Source organism: Corapipo altera, unplaced genomic scaffold (assembly GCF_003945725.1).
Source record: "Corapipo altera isolate COAL_440 unplaced genomic scaffold, ASM394572v1 75, whole genome shotgun sequence".
NCBI classification, from domain to species: domain Eukaryota; kingdom Metazoa; phylum Chordata; class Aves; order Passeriformes; family Pipridae; genus Corapipo; species Corapipo altera.
Window position 1 is genome coordinate 3,957,812 of NW_020884887.1, and position 15,856 is coordinate 3,973,667.

General features: G+C 43.2%; 1 protein-coding gene across 2 annotated transcripts in view; it reads left to right on the forward strand.

The window, feature by feature from the left end:
* Positions 1-15,116, forward strand: part of JAKMIP2 (janus kinase and microtubule interacting protein 2) — a 47,817-nt gene extending 32,701 nt beyond the window's left edge. For both annotated transcript variants that reach the window (XM_027643277.1, XM_027643278.1), the window contains exons 14-22: positions 750-848; positions 1,167-1,220; positions 1,964-2,029; positions 2,862-2,930; positions 3,491-3,568; positions 4,180-4,383; positions 4,862-4,927; positions 5,532-5,604; positions 10,965-15,116. In XM_027643277.1, coding sequence (XP_027499078.1) covers positions 750-848; positions 1,167-1,220; positions 1,964-2,029; positions 2,862-2,930; positions 3,491-3,568; positions 4,180-4,383; positions 4,862-4,927; positions 5,532-5,582 — 687 coding nt within the window. In that variant the 3' untranslated portion in view covers positions 5,583-5,604; positions 10,965-15,116. The remainder of the gene's footprint in view (positions 1-749; positions 849-1,166; positions 1,221-1,963; positions 2,030-2,861; positions 2,931-3,490; positions 3,569-4,179; positions 4,384-4,861; positions 4,928-5,531; positions 5,605-10,964) is intronic.
* Positions 15,117-15,856: the final 740 nt, after the last annotated feature.

Here is a 15,856-nt window from a genome sequence, read left to right on the forward strand (position 1 = left end):
CACATTTGCCACACAGAGCCCTTCCTGGGTCTCATAAATCAGTGCTGTGTGAGACTTTCCCCTTATTTATAGAAGTGACCCACAGTTCTACCTGACAGCTGTGTTTCCATGTGGCAGGGAGCTGGATTGATCAAGTGAATTACATGTTCATAAATTGAAAATGTATTTGAAAGTGAAGTTTCGTCTTCACTTCTGTGCTTGCCTGAATACCTGAAAGGGATAAGAAATACCATCATCAAATTTTTATTTGTCTTTGGTCCTTTAAAACTGGACAAATATTTGTAAATTTTAAGCAACAAAGATGTAGAAGTACCTAAGCTGATCAACTTTTTTGACCATATTGTTTTCCACAGATGTTAGAAAGTACAAGGTACCGGAATAGCAAATGTGTAATCTGTGTGTCCTAATGGTGTAAAGTCAAACACCTGTTTCTGAAGGGAGTGTTTACAACAACACATAGTTCTTCAAAGCTTCAGAAATCAAATCACTTGAGCTAGGTGACAGCCTTTCCACAGACAATTTGCAAATTGACATAATTTATCAAATAATCTCCTGAAAACAATTAGTTTGGGTTTAGGATCCTGTCCCTCTTGGCACATTTTTCAGACTAGGTCTAAATGTTTCTTCCTTCGACTTGTAAAATGAAGAGCGTGGCTTTGTGAAAACATGATGTAAACAGCAGCTGTGGCATTTTCTGTGTGCATTTATTTTAATATCTTCTTCTGGCATGTTTGCCAATTTGTTTGCAGGAAAGAGAGAGACGGTCCCCACCATTTAATCTCCAGATTCACCCATTCTCAGATGGTGTGAGTGCTCTACAGATCTACTGCATGAAGGAAGGGGTTAAGGTAGGTCAGTTTTATAAGTGTTTCTCCCTGCAGGGGTGGTGGGTGCTGCCCATATAACCCCTTACTAATAATGCCACTAAATTTCAAGCGTTTAAACTCAGTCTAATGTAAGAGTGTGGTGACTGACACAGTTCAGTTAGACTCAAAATTCTCACCGTAATGATAAAATCTGGTTCAAAGACAACCAAAATCAATGTGTGATGCATTTCCACAGGATAAAACAAAATGGCTGATTTCCACATGGTTCATAGGAGGGATGGATATTGCAACCATGGTGAAAGGTGCATGCCATGCCTTTACCTTATTGTCTCGTTGCAGGATGTCAGCATCCCAGACCTCATAAAGCAGTTAGACATCCTGGGTGATAATGGGGTAAGTTGAAATGGGAGATATTTTCCCTTTACAAGCTGCAAATTGTACAGTACAGTAAGTGATATCTGTAATTATGTCTGTTTTCTAAGATGCTTTTTAAATTATGCATCTTTTACGTCTGGTTTAGCAGACTGGGGAGAATGTCCAGAGGCCACTGATATTTGGAACTGGGCCTGACTGTGCTCTATTCACTCAGGAAAGCATATGAATTAGTTTGGCAGTCTGAGTCAACCACTCTTCCTCAGGACTAAGATTCCTCCAAACAGTTTCATAAATAGGCAATAATTATCAAATTCCCTGTGGCTTTCTAAGAGGGCATTGCTGCCCACATAAAAGAGATCATCCTGTATCTCTGGCCAACATTAGATATGTCTTAAGAGAGTGTACAAGATAAAAAACCCAAAGCATCATGATTGTCTATTCATGTGCTGGTGTAAATCAGCATTATTTTTACAAAAGCTTTAATAATGGAAACTCACCTTTGTAAAACTAGCAGGAAGACAAACAAATGGGTCTAATTTTAGTTTACATTTCTCATAAGATGCAATTTAATGAAGACATACAATTAATCCATATCATATGGAAGGGCAGAAGCAGTGGGCTCTGAATGTTTCGATGGGAATAGGATATTCAGCACTTCAGGGATCCTCTGAAAACTGTACACCTCGTCTGTAGGCTGGATTGTCCTTATTCATACAGGAAACTGCTGCCAATTTTCTCCTTTCCTCACTCTCTTGTCACAGAATTTAAGAAATGAAGAACAAGTGGCCATAATTCAGGCTTCCACCGTATTGTCCTTGGCAGAAAAGGTAAATTGTGTGCTTGCTTTTCTCAGGTGTTATCTAAAGCCTCATCTAACACATTTTATGCCCTGTCGTTGTCAATATTGTCAAACTTTCTAGCATTTAAAGTGATTCCCCAAATAAATTGTGCCAGCAGAGTCCCAAACACCTTGCTAAACCAGCAAAAATATCAAGCTCATCTGGCCCAAGCTGTGAAGTAGAGACAACTGCAAGTACAAAAAGAATATCAAACGAAACTTGAAATTGAAAACTGAATGAAAAACCATCAGACATTTAAGCCACAAGTAGATATAATTTGAGATTTCTAGGCCTGAGGTTTCTAAAGCTTCTGAAGGGATCTGTGCCCAAAATTTCATTGACAGTATGTGTTTTAAGTTCTGTGTTTTGGAAATGAAAAAGAAAGTGGGGTTAAAAGTAGGTTAAAATTGCTTTCTGAGGCTCAAGTGCAAAACAGTTTTGTCAACATGTGAGCTTCAAAGGACTCTAGTGAACAATTCCTCCTCTGCAAGCAGAGTTGCCATCTGGCCAGCTAAGCTATTTTTGAGAAGCTACAGCCTCACTGTGGGCCTTTATCCATGGGATGAAATGGGCTCCCTGCCCATCCAAGGACGTGTCCATCTTCCAGTGACAAGGCAGTGGTGACCCTCTTGCTGCTTCCCTGCCGAGTGCTGCCTGCAGACATCCTGGCTGCCTCTGTCACAGGAGGAGAACAGCCCCAGGATGAGCCCAGAACTAGCAATAGGTTACTAAAAACAGAGTAACAAGAAGCTGTAGATATCCCACTGCTCCTGTGCCTAGAAAACACAGCAGGTTACAGCTCTCCTTGTCTTCCCTCCAGTGGATCCAGCAGATTGAGGGAGCTGAAGCTGCTCTGCATCAGAAAATGATGGAACTGGAAAGTGATATGGTAAGAAAACTCTCCTTATTACACATTCTGGGGACACTGAGTGTGTCACACTTAGTTGATGTGCCAAAAGAGAAGTAGGAGAGTCTATTGGCAAATGCACTATGCAGCCTTTCTCTGATTATTGGTGAATCCATGAAATTGTTCCTAGTCTGGTTTACATGCCACAGCAGAATAACAGAAATAGTGAAAGTTTGAAAGCTTTCTCTCTCTTTCCATGAGGATGACTGTTTATTAATAAGTACAGAGGGCTCAAAGGTTGCTCAGTAATTTTCAGGGATGTAAGTGCCTGCACTCTTTGTCTCATAAGATTCACAGTCTAAACATCAGCTGTTGTATTGCATTTTATTCAGGACCAGTGAGAAACTAATGAATTATTGAATGAAAGCAAGCAGTGTTATGTTAAGTAAAGTTAGTACCTTATTAATAACTCTGCAGAGAGTCAGTTGAGAACCAGTCTCCTCATCCTGCTGAATCAGGTATCTGTAGATGATTTCATAAAACTTCCCGAAGTATTTGGAGTAACTAATTCATTTTTCTGTCCAAATTATCCTTCATTGTAGGAGCAATTTTGCAAAATAAAAGGTTATTTGGAGGAAGAATTAGACTACAGGAAACAAGCTCTTGACCAAGCATACATGGTATGTACAAAGGAAATTGTGCAGCACATACTGGACAGCCCTGCAATAGGACACAACTCTTGTTGAATCGGGAAGAGAGGTTTTTGCTTTTTTCTTAGCGTTGGGGGTTTTTTGTTTTGATTTTTTTCTCATTTTTTTATGTACTAGCATGCAATCTGCATGGCTTCAACACAACATCTTGCCTTTTCATGTCATAAAAAGGCAACATTTCCTGAAGTCTGGAACAGTTAAAGGCAGATATTGCTCATTAATGTCAGCTTGTCCAACTGGAGTTTTTTAGCACAATGGCTTGAAATTTTAGAATTGGTGAAATATTTTACACTTAAAATAGGTATGAAAATTCTATCAAACTCCATCTCTGTTAAGTGCATTAAAAAAAAGTAAGAGTACAGGATTTCAGTGAAAATTAGTATTAAAATATTTTAAAAATAAAAGTTCATATCCTTTTTCCAGAACACGGAACCGTTTTCTGAGTTCAGTTTTTCACATTTTTGCACAATTGAGCACAGGGACCACCTCTCATGCAGGGAATCTGCCACCAACCCCCCAGTTCCCAATGTGCTTTAAACCATGTTTCATCTCTAACTGGCTTTTGGTATTGCATCAACCAGAGGATCCAGGAGCTTGAGGCCACCTTGTACAATGCTTTGCAGCAAGAAACGGTGATAAAGTTTGGGGAACTACTCACTGAAAAACAGCAGGAAGAGCTGAGGACAGCAGTAGAAAAGCTAAGGCGTCAGATGCTGAGGAAGAGCAGAGAATATGATTGCCAGATTCTTCAGGAGAGGATGGAGCTGCTCCAGCAGGCTCATCAGGTAAGAAATGAACTACACACATGTATCTACTCAGCCTTGCTGTACAGGAACACAATCTGAGGTCAAATTTAGGCAAGCTCCAGGCCATGAGGGAGCCTGGCATCTAGCTTTTAGAATTGTTTCATGCTTTGTGTCTTTTCTGTGCACGCAAAGAGTATAACCATGATCTTACACTTTGCATCTCTTTAACAAAGGATTAATAAAAAAACAGATAATGTGAAATGAAACCACCATTGATATTGATTTCCAGCGTTTGAGAATCCATTTACATGTGTGCAGGATCGTATTTTGAGCAGTTGAACATGTGGTAAAGCTGTGGCTTGGCAGGGTGGGGGGATGGAGTCACAGTATGACACAAGATTATCCCTGCCACAGAAATGGATTTCTAGGCTTTTTGCACTTGGAACATTAAGTTTTTAGTTCAGTGGAACAGATTTACTGAGAAATTAAGGTAGATGCTTTCTTTCCTGATTTCCAGAGGATTCGAGATTTGGAAGACAAAACTGACATCCAAAAGAGACAAATTAAGGATCTGGAGGAGAAGGTTGGTTTTCTTATGCTTCTGAAGCAAGCTGATCAACTGTGGTTTGAAAGTAGGGACCCAGTGCTCTTGAACTGCATGACCTTTCTGTTCCACTCCATCAGCTGCAGCCACTGGTTGTGATTTACTGTCCTTTCTTTTCAGTCTGTGTCAGTTGATACAGACTTTAATATTACAATACTACATTACATTATTTAAATTGTTAATTAATTTAATCTTTGATAAATATTTTGTGTGTGTGTATGTGCATATATACATAGATATATTCCCAGGCTATTTCCAGCCACTGTTTTTTAATGCACTTAAAAATACTCCCCATCCTATTTTTGATTTCCAGCTTTGTGACTTAAGTCAACCCTTGGGGATTCATAGTAACAGTTACAGCTCAGGCTTTCAATATTGTGCCAGTTGTAATCCATCACTGGAATGAGTGGGATCTGTTTTCTAAGCCTGGGAGGTGGTATGGTACTTACAGAAGTAACTAGGGAAATACAGTGTTTTTGGAATGCATAGTTACTCTTAATTGTTCTGCTGAGTGCAAAAATAATTCTGATGCTTACAATGCCATTACCTTTAGTTTTTACACAATCTTCTTTTTCTTCTGCAGTTTCTATTTCTATTCTTGTTCTTCTCTCTTGCCTTTATTCTTTGGCCTTGATGTCAATGTGCCTCTTGGAAAGGTAAGACTGTTTTATTTATTTCCCCAAAGCTAGCACTTCTTGCAGAGAGCTGAGGATCACATCCTTGTGTGTTCTCGTGGATGTTTGGAGCCAGCGAATTCAGCAGGTTGTTGTCAATTTGTAATAGTTCACAACAGGGGGTTGTCCTGCTGCTGAGTTACTGGTGATACTGTGCTACTCAGAATTGTAAAAATAAAAGCTAACAGGAATTTCACAATATCACACAGCCAAGAGAATTGCAGGTGAAATTCAATGTTGATGTTCGCAAAGGGATGCAGATGGAAAACAGTTATAATAATCTCAACCATATACACACTGTGATGGGCTCTGAAGTGACACTCAGGACACAGGTCAGGAGGTTGTAACAGGCAGAGCTCTGTGTCCAGCAGTAGGAAGGATGCAAAGGAGGGGAAGGAAGAATGATGAGCTGCTGGGAGACAGAGAGATGGAAGGATTTTTCTGGCTCAGGAAGTCACACTGTTAAAAGGTGGTATTGGAGAGGTTTAGAAAATTTGTCACAGGATGGATGGATGGATGGATAGCTTGCTATCATTCACTGTCTCCTCAAGTACAAGCAATTATTGTGTGATAAGCTTAAAGGAAACAGAAATTGATAGATAAGGATACAGGGTTGTAAAGAAGGCTTTGTCACAGCATGTTTTGCAGCTGGAAGTTCAGAGTTCAAAAAGCAATGTGAAGATGGGGAAAGGGGAAATAAATCAAAGAACTGTAATGGTCCCATTTTTCCATCTGTGGCTAGCCACTTCCAGAACCGGGATGCTGGGATAGGACAATCTTTCTTTGATCCAGGATAACAGAAATAGAACACAGCCTAGAAAACATTATTTTAGTCTCAAGAACATGTAATGGGGGAGCAGAATTTTCTGATTTGGGGGCAGACCCATACCATTGAATTTCTCACTGTATCTCTTGGCTCTGGCTTCAACTATGTCAGTGAATAAATTCCTCTGCTTTGCACTTAAGGCAAGCCAAGAATACAGTTGTGTGAAAGATGTTCTTCCTTGTCCTTCCACTATTTGTACCAGCTCAGCCTTTGTTTCCAGGTGCAATTCAAGGTATTGATTACAATTAAGTGCCATGGGTCCAGGTCGGTGGGTTTTCCTTTTCCCTTTAAGGAAAAGCCCCTACTTTGTGCTTCGTTCCAGCCAGATCAAGGATTTCAGTTCTGTGCAGATGCAGACACAACTCTCAGTTATCCACATCAAATGGAATCTGCTGCCTCCTTGTCCAGCCAGACCTCAAAATGAATGTTTCCATGGGCTGAGGCACCAATATATGTGTAGGTTGGGCTGGATGGGGAACGAACGGTAGAAAAGAATCAGAGCAATGGACAGATCAGTGATCACAGCTCCTGTAAACAACAGCCAATATCATTATTGAGCTGCTGCTATTTAAAACATGCTGCCTCGATCCAGTGATCATTAAACAGATTAAGTTCTGACTGCATACTTAGTAATGTTCCTGCTGCAGGGTTTCTGGGAACCGTGACACAGCACAGCAGCTGCGAGATGTTTTGAGTGGCTGTGACTGGTGGAAATGTGACTTTACAATTTCTCACTTATTCACAGTGGGGAAAAAAAATCAGAAAGTCTTCTGAAACAGCCAAATTACGGACAGGGTAATATTAAGAAGCCAAAATTTTCACTGTACGCAGTAGCAGCAAATAGTTATACATGACTGTGTCTTCTGCTGTACCGCAGGATCAGGAGTCCAGAACAAGCAGTCAACCTAGGGGGAGATTCCTAATAAAAAAAATTCTTGGATTTAAGGTGCACCTTGAAAACTCACAGGAGCTGACAGTGACATTTGCAAGAACCTGTCTGCATGAGTTTTTTCCATTTGCCTGTAGTGTCATCCTTTTTCAGTTCCTGTCACAGCTACAATAATGTCCTTGTGCAGCATACGAGAAAAACCTGGGTAATAGGAGGTTCAGAGTTTGCTGTATATACATTTTGCACCTACATTTTCCACCTGTGTGGGTATGGAATTGGTTCTCTAGTGACTATTTGCCTCTTCTGGTACAGCTACAGAACTGGTAAGAAGCTTATACATCCTAGTTTTACCAGTACTGGTATTGGCTGTGGTGGAGTGAGAGTACTTCAAAAGAAAACCAGGGAGTACCTCAAAGGACAACATTGCTCAGTTTAGGTCACCTTGATTAAAAATGTATTCATGACATTCAACTGCTGAACAGTTTTTCCTAATCCTGTCTCTTTTAAGATGAAGCATGCAGTGAAGCCTTTGCAGTAGAGCATGCATCCTGAGAAATAACAATTAAAATTTTCATTAGTGTTAGAACTCATCAGGAAATCTTGTCTTCCTGATTTTTAAATGGTTATTAGTTTTGAAAATAACTTTTTTTTTTCTGAAGCTTAAAAAAACCATCAGTGGTAGATACAACTGACAAAAACATTCACAAAAATGCGTAAAAATCTTTTCATTAGAATATTTTTCATTAGAAAAGAAAAATATGATTCACATGAAAAATTTAATTCTACTGTAATTTAGAATACAAAATCCCTACTCCTGGGAAAAAATGCCAGTGTGTACTTCCTGGGACTGTCTGCATGGTTTGGTATGCCAGCACAGAGGAGAAAGGAAGGCATGCTGAGAATTACAGACCCTCTAGACAAGAAAATTGGCTTTTCAGGAACTGCAATTATATAGCAATATCTTCTGAAATAGGCATTTCTCAAAACAGAAAATAAAATCTCCTATTATTCTGACATTGGAATTCCAGTAATGCTGATTAATCTTTTGTCCTGGAGCCTATGAAAATATCTCTAGTGCCTTGTAACATTTCAATGTCTGCATACAAAGAAAAAATGTGTTTGAGCAGCCTCACAATGAGCTCTGCAATGTACTCGAAGGCAGACTGCATTCTTCTTTGCAGAGCAGCCATTCCTTCCCTCTTCTCAAAGCAGGAAGGGGGGAACCAAGAATAGAAAAGGAGAAGAATCAAGACCATCTCAAATAGACCACCACCTCCACATTTGCTAACATTTATGTCCTTTTGGCCTAATTTGAGGGGAGGTATTGGCTGATTAGAAAAGCTGATGAGGTGTTTAAGGTCAGAACTCCACATTTCTCCTAAAATTCTGGCAGATTTGCTGTTATTCACTTGCAGTCATTTTCCCTCAGGGGCTGCTGGGTCCCATCCAGCTCTCGCTCTCCCCTGAGCTGATCCACCTCTCTGGCACGTTCCTTGAGCAGGGCTAGTAGTGAAAGGCAACATAAGCCTTTCTCTGCTGTCTTTAGGGCTGACAGGACTGTCCCAGCTACAGCACTGACTGCTGTCATTGCAGGGGGTTTACATGGATCCCTTAGGGATGTGTCAAACTTCCCTCCCTGCACCACACCCTGCCCCCCAGCCCAGCCCAATCTCCTTCAGTGGGTTTTCCACTTGTTTTACACAGCATCTAAGGTTCAGCAGGCGTAAATCCCTTTGGTGTCACTTTGGTGAGCCCAGGAAGGCTGCTCTGACTGCAGTGCCAAGATGAGTTTCACTCCTGGAATTCACTGTTGCTCCATAGTGGCTGGTCCGGGGGGCACATGGGGGTCTAGTTCCCCATAGAGAGGACAGGAAGCATCAGCGAGAGCTGAAATGTGGTTTACAGCCCCAGAGAGCCTGCTGTTGGGTTGTGCTACTCCTAAGACCACAAAGGAGATGAAGGATTCTTTTGAATATTTGGCTTTATGAATGCCAGGTAGGAATCAAGAAGACATGTTAGGGTGAGCTGAGTGACCGGGGAAGGAGCCGTGACAGCGGTGGAGATACAGTGACTTAGAGAAAGGGACATTGGCAATGAAAGTGGAAAAATCTTATGGGTGAGGTGTGTGTGTGGGATACATAAACTCAATGCTTTTCCAGAGGATCTGCACTGCTGTGAACTCCCTTGAACTGTAAGAGCTGCAGCAGGCCCAGCATCACAGCACGCATGATACCTGTAGAGTGTTTTACCAAGGCCAGGCACTCCACAGGTCCAAAGCATCAAGTCTTGTAGCAGTTCCTCAAAAACAAGGCAATGGTAAGCTCCTCGTCCCCTGCCTTCACCCCTCCGTTTTCCTCCACGGGATTCTTTCCCCTCACTACCTGAGGGAAAATCTCCAGACAGAAGCAATTTGGGAATGGAGTTGGCAAGATTGAGAGGGGTTTTAATAACATCATATTTTCTGAGGCTGGAATACATGGAATCAGAGAGAATAACTAACATTGATTTGTGTTTCCCACTCACGTTAAAAACCTGCCTACCCAGGTGACAAACTCAGCAAAGGTGAGAATGGCATGGGGAGAGTGCCATCAGCATTTCTTCTTATTACAACTACTGAAGTATATTTCTTTATATCCACTGGATGCAAGTGAACTGTGTTACCCTTATCGTAAGGGACTTCAAACAAACAAACAAACAAAAAGCTCAACTCCTCCTTGAAATGCACCTAGGGAGCCACTTGGTGGTGAAAGGTCTTTGGTTTTGTTCATGCCTTGGTGCAGTTTATTCTTTATGGACCTTTTCACCAGGTGAGAGAAAACTGCAGTGCAGTCACAGATTATACTTTCTGGTTTCTTTCTTGCCCAGAGTGAACACAGCACTCACTGCTGAACTGAGATAACAAGGGACAAGCATGGAGGAAACCATGTGCAGCAGTATACTGTATGCAGACCAGAAGCTCTCTAATTCCTGTTTATGTGGGATTTTCCTACCTGCATTCTCTCTGTGTTTGTGAACTTACACATTCACTTATTTGTGATCACATAAGGAAGTGCGGTCTGTGTGGATTTTGCACCCAGTGAATTTTACTATGTAGGCTTGAATGCTGAGAGAACAAAGAGAAAATGATGCCCTTTTTTCCCTAGGTGCAAACCTGAGAACTGAAGTTCTTTTCCATAGGGAAAGCCATAGGGAAGGCTTCCTTGGGACAGCAGCATTCTGTGTTTGCCTCAGTGCTGTATTAGCCAAAATTCTGGGCTTGCCCTGACACCACAAGGGTATTGCTTGCTGCCATGTCTCCTGTCAGGGGTGAATTTTGGGCAGCTTTGGTTCAAGAGTCATTGAACTTGTGCATAACTATTCATCTGAAGATGCCTATGGAGACTTTTATGGACCAGAGGGCTGGACTTTGAGGGGTTTAAATGGACAAGCTTAGCAAAATACCCGGAATTTTCACAAATGCTTTTCATACAGACAAACAAAACCAGTTTAACACTGGTAGCTGTAAGATCAGACCTTTTCAGCTTCCTGATTGATAGATTGCATCTTGGCAGCTGGGATAGGTAGGTAGAGGAACTTACCACTTACCTGATACAGGTTTTCTTTTTTTTTTTTCTTTTTTATTTTTAGAGTGCCCGACCACCCAGATAAGTCCTTATAAAGGCAAATGCTTCCATCCCCTGATGAAGAGAATATTGTTTACACCTATTTTAAAAAGTATAAAAATGAACAACCTGTAGCCAAGACTGCAACCACCTTGTATTTTAAAGCCATCACTCAAAATTTGTTACCTGACAGTTCCTGTCTAAAGCTATGATATATGCTGCATCTAATGAAATTCTATATGTTGAAATTACAAAAGGGGAAGAAAAACAAACTGTGAACCTACATCACCTGGGAAGAACTTAAAGGGAAGGAACCACTTTCAGCTGATCAAGTCAGTGTGTCTTGGGCATGGAACCAAAGTTACAACAGAAAAATCTATCCCTGCTGTGCAGGGCAATCATTTAAATGTCACCCTGTCATCCCACAAATGGATCAAAAGTGAACAGGACAGAGCAGGAGAAACTCGAGCCGTGGGGAGATGGTGACAACCAAGCGCTCGGCTTGAACTGTGCGGCTTTCTCACTGCAGGGACTCCTGCTCTCCCTCTTTGGTTTTAACCTCAGGAACAAATGACAGCTGCAATGTGGGAGGAAGAAAGGAAAATAAACCGGTCTGGGTTATTGCAGGATGGGCAGGACAGGTCACCACGTTTTATGCTTGAGATTGTAACACAGCACCACCCGCCTTGGCCAAGGAAGGGGAGAAGAGGGTGTGTGGTGTAAGGAGGGTTTCTGACAGAGTTGAAGCCTTATCTCTCTTCACTGTCCCTCCATGAAGAACAGCCTGTCTATTATCAGATACTTTTCATATTCTTTAAAGACTGCCATTGAGATAATAATGACTATACTTGGTTTTGCTATTGAATAACCACTGAGGATCACTGGATTGGACCTACAGAGTAGCTTCTGAGAAAGAAAACAAATGTTGGAGGATGGGGGGGGTGGCGGGGGAAGCCCATTTGACATGATCCACAAAGCATCAGCTTCCAACTGTTTTGTCCTGGCTTGGAACAAATATTTTGGTTCAGCTTGTCTACTGACTTTGTTAGCTGGCTACCTGATCAATGACACATAAACCAAAAATGGGGAAAAGCTGAGTGAACACAGCCTTATTACAAGTAAGAGGTATTGCTAGTCTGTTTAGATTTTTCCACTGTTAAGAGCAGGTAAAAGCAGTTTGCATTTCAAAGCGTTACTTACCTCTCTAATCACAAAGCCTGGAACCCGGCCCTGGTGCCTCCCTGAGGGTCACAGGTCCACGCCCCCAGAACTCTATAAAAACGACCCTGAGAAGCATCACCCTGCAGCAAACACTGCGAGGGTCCCGTGCCGCGGGGAGCAGCACAGCCAGCTGCACCCACCCTCCCTTCCCTCACTGCTGGGCTGACAGTGCACATCTCTGTGCCTCGGCTTTCATTTTCCTGGGAATGGAGTCGTGCCTGGGCAGACTTCGGGCTCCTGTGGCAAGGCTGTGTCTTCCACGATGGAGCCTTAATTTTAACTGGGAGAAGTGGATGTCTGTACTACAAACTAGAAAATTAAGGGCCAGAATACAGCCTGTGCATTACCTACACCTTCAAAACAGGGCTCACATGTACCAACATCTTACGCACACAGACGGCTCATCAAAAAGTGCTTTTCAAAGAGCTTCTCCTTTGTTTGCCTGTTTACTTTTACATATGAAGCTTCTGAGGCACAAAGCAGTGAAGTCACTTGCCACAGCAACTCGTCAGGTCAAGAGCAGTTCTGTGGCCTTAGCAGGGAGGAAGTTCTCTAGTATCAAGGGTGCCAGCCCCTCACAGATATCTTTTTTTCTTGGCCAGAATAGCTTTTAATCAGTAATGTCCATTCACCCAACTGCATAGCAATGCTGGGCTCAGTTTCTCCACAGACTGCTTACATCCTCATTTCTTGAATGCCAGCATATTGTGTTAAGCCTTCCATCAAATGTTAGAAGCTATTAGCAAGTGATTTTGTTTCCCCTGCTCCTTAAAATTGATTTAAATTATAGAATGACCACGTCTTCTTGAAGCACTCTGGTTCAGCCAAGGGGTTCACTGAGTTCTGCACTGAGTTCTGCTGTATGTTTGTTGGTTCATTGTTTTAAAAGACAGGCTTGTAGGCATATATGTTACACAACTGCAGGTACGTTGCATGCTCTTTGTTCAAATTCCTTTTCCTCAGCAGAAGACTCTGTGGATCAGGTTGACCCAAATGTACACGTGCTTTCCATGAGCCAGCAGTTCAGTCCTGAAGTTCTGGAGCCAGGGGAAGTCTTGTCCCACTCCTGTGGCAGCTGGAGATCACTAGCAGCTTTACAACAGCTTGATAGCTACAAAAAAGGGGGTGTGTGTCTCATTGGCTAGTCGTTCTTCTCCCCTCACTCTTTTCTCCCCTCTTGCAGCACCACTTAATTTCACACCATTAGGCTGCTTTCCTCAGCATTAGGGCTGGCAGTTAAAGCACTGAGCTCTTCTTGCAGAAGAATGAGCAGCACATGGTTTCAATGACAGTGCAATAACTTCCACCACTGGTTTGGCTAAAGAAAAAAAAAAGGGACTGGAAACATTTATTTCAGGCAATCATAGGGAAGGTTTATGGCACAGATAGAAACAAACTGACTGATCTTGTGGCAGGCTTCATCATTTAGACTCTCTGAGCCTTGTTGTCTTATTTAATTTCTCTTTTTTACCCCATTTGCCCTCCCTTACTCCTGTGTGTACACATGTGCCTGCAGGTGCTCTATTCCCAAGGGCTCAGGGTGGGGTGGTGGTCTGGCCACAGCAGACCTGGGTCTGCAAACCTTTCAAAGATTGCTGTTCCCTCCATGGAGCTGAACCAGCTGCTTTACTCCCCCTGCAGCGTAACACATGCCATGCCTAAAACACACTTGCTGATATGAGTTAATACAAAAGTCCTGCTATCAGCTAGATCTAAATGAGTTTGATGTTTGTGTATATATATATACATGTATCTATATATAGTGTATATGTACATATATATACATATATATGCATATACCTATCTATTCCCTGTTGTATATAGAAATCGTTGCTATAGCTGATGAAAGTATACTTCAATCTAGGTATGGGGAACTGAATCTAGACTTGTTTAGCTGCCCCAGCTGGTACACTCCTCCAGTTTTAGTTCACATCTCATGGGCAACTAGTTTTTTGATCCTTTTTCTGGACCCTTCTCTGTCCTGGGACTGTTAATCCTGGGTTTTCTGCTGTTCCTGATATTCATTGAAGCAAAGGATTGAGAATCCCCCCTCAGATTAGTCACTGCAGCCAACCTCCCCTCCCCAAAACCAACCAGCAAAATAAAAATCAATTTACTGCAGCCTTTGAGGACAGCAAATACAGCCCTGGATCCCTCCCATCCGTCCCTGTTCAGGAGTACCAGCACTCCAGGCTCTCTGTCCTGCTGAGGCAGGAGGTGAGCCACAGAAGGTAGTGCACATCAGCTTGACCACAATTTGACTTGCTGCTTTTTCTCCACTGACCAAGTTGGGAGATTTTGAAGACAGTTTCAGTTTAAGCTCTTCAGATGAGGGCCTGGTCAGGCGAGATGAATTTAGGCTGTTAGGGTTGCAGAAGGACATGGCTCTTTTTGCAGTGCTGTCAGCCTGGCTCACAGCTCCATCCTCTCTTACTGATGTGCCTGGGGGGTCATGGAGACTTTTCTGTAGGTGTTCTTCATCTTCCAACCCCCTGCCCTCATCTCAGTGGGAAACATCCTCTGAACCCCACTGCTTTCCGTTCCGTGGCATCCCAAGAGGACTGCCCAGGCCAGGCTCTCCTGGCTGGGGCAGGGCTCAGACAACAGACACACAGCTGCTGGTGATCCAAAGGGTTTTCTCTTCCCCTGCCCTCCCTCACATCAGCACCTCTGTGGTTTTATATATAGTTTTTTGTTCCCAATTTTTTTGGTGTCTATTCCAGAACAAAATTGTAAATGACTTGGCAGAATGACCCTTTGATAAACACTGGACATGTATCTGTACTATATGTATTAACGTGTAGGAGAGAATCCTTATTGTATGTAAAGTTTTATGAATGGTTATTTTTTAATTTATGTATTTAATATAGGATTCAATGACCTCTGGTGTTTTAGTTTGTATAAAAAATAAAACAGCAGCATTTTTAAAAAAAATAATAAAAAAAAAATCACTTTACATTCACGGAGATACTCGGCATCTGTCTGGAATCTGTTCAGAGGAATCACTGTAAAGCTGAGCTGTGGGAGCACAGGCTGGGGCCCGGCTGGGGCGGGGGCTGTGACACGGCATGGGGTGGGGTGGGGCGGTACATTGGGGTGGGCGTTCATCGGGATGGGGGTTCATTGGACTGGGGAGTACAGCGGGATGGGGGTTCATTGGATTGGGGTGTACATCGGGATGGGGGTGCTTCGGGATGGGGGTTCATCGGTTAAAGCGTTAGCGAGGTCCCGGGGGGATCAGTGGGAAGGGGGGCACAGGTAGCGGTCCCGGCAGGGGCCATGGGTGGATTTATTGCTTTTTGCCGGGCCTGAGCAGAAACCAAAACACAACGGAAAGCTGCTGCCTCCCTTTACTGGAGCTCGGGGAGCGGGGTCCGGGGTCCTTCGAGTTTGTGAAAAGTTTGTCCCAGTTTGTGAAAGAAGCCGCCGATTGCGGGGCGGGGCCGGAGAGGGGCGGGGCCGGGTGTTGTGCTGGGGGCGGGGCCGGAGAGGGGCGGGGCCGGGGTGTGCTGGGGCGGGGCCGGGCCGGGGGCGGGGCCGCCGAGCCGCTCTCCCCGCGCGCCGCCAGGGGGCAGCACCGGGACAGCGGGAGCGGCAACGGCGGCTCGGGAAGGGCTCGATGTCCTGGGAGTGACCTGGGAGTGACCTGGGAGTGACCACTGACCTGGGAGTGACCACTGAGTGACCTGGGAGTGA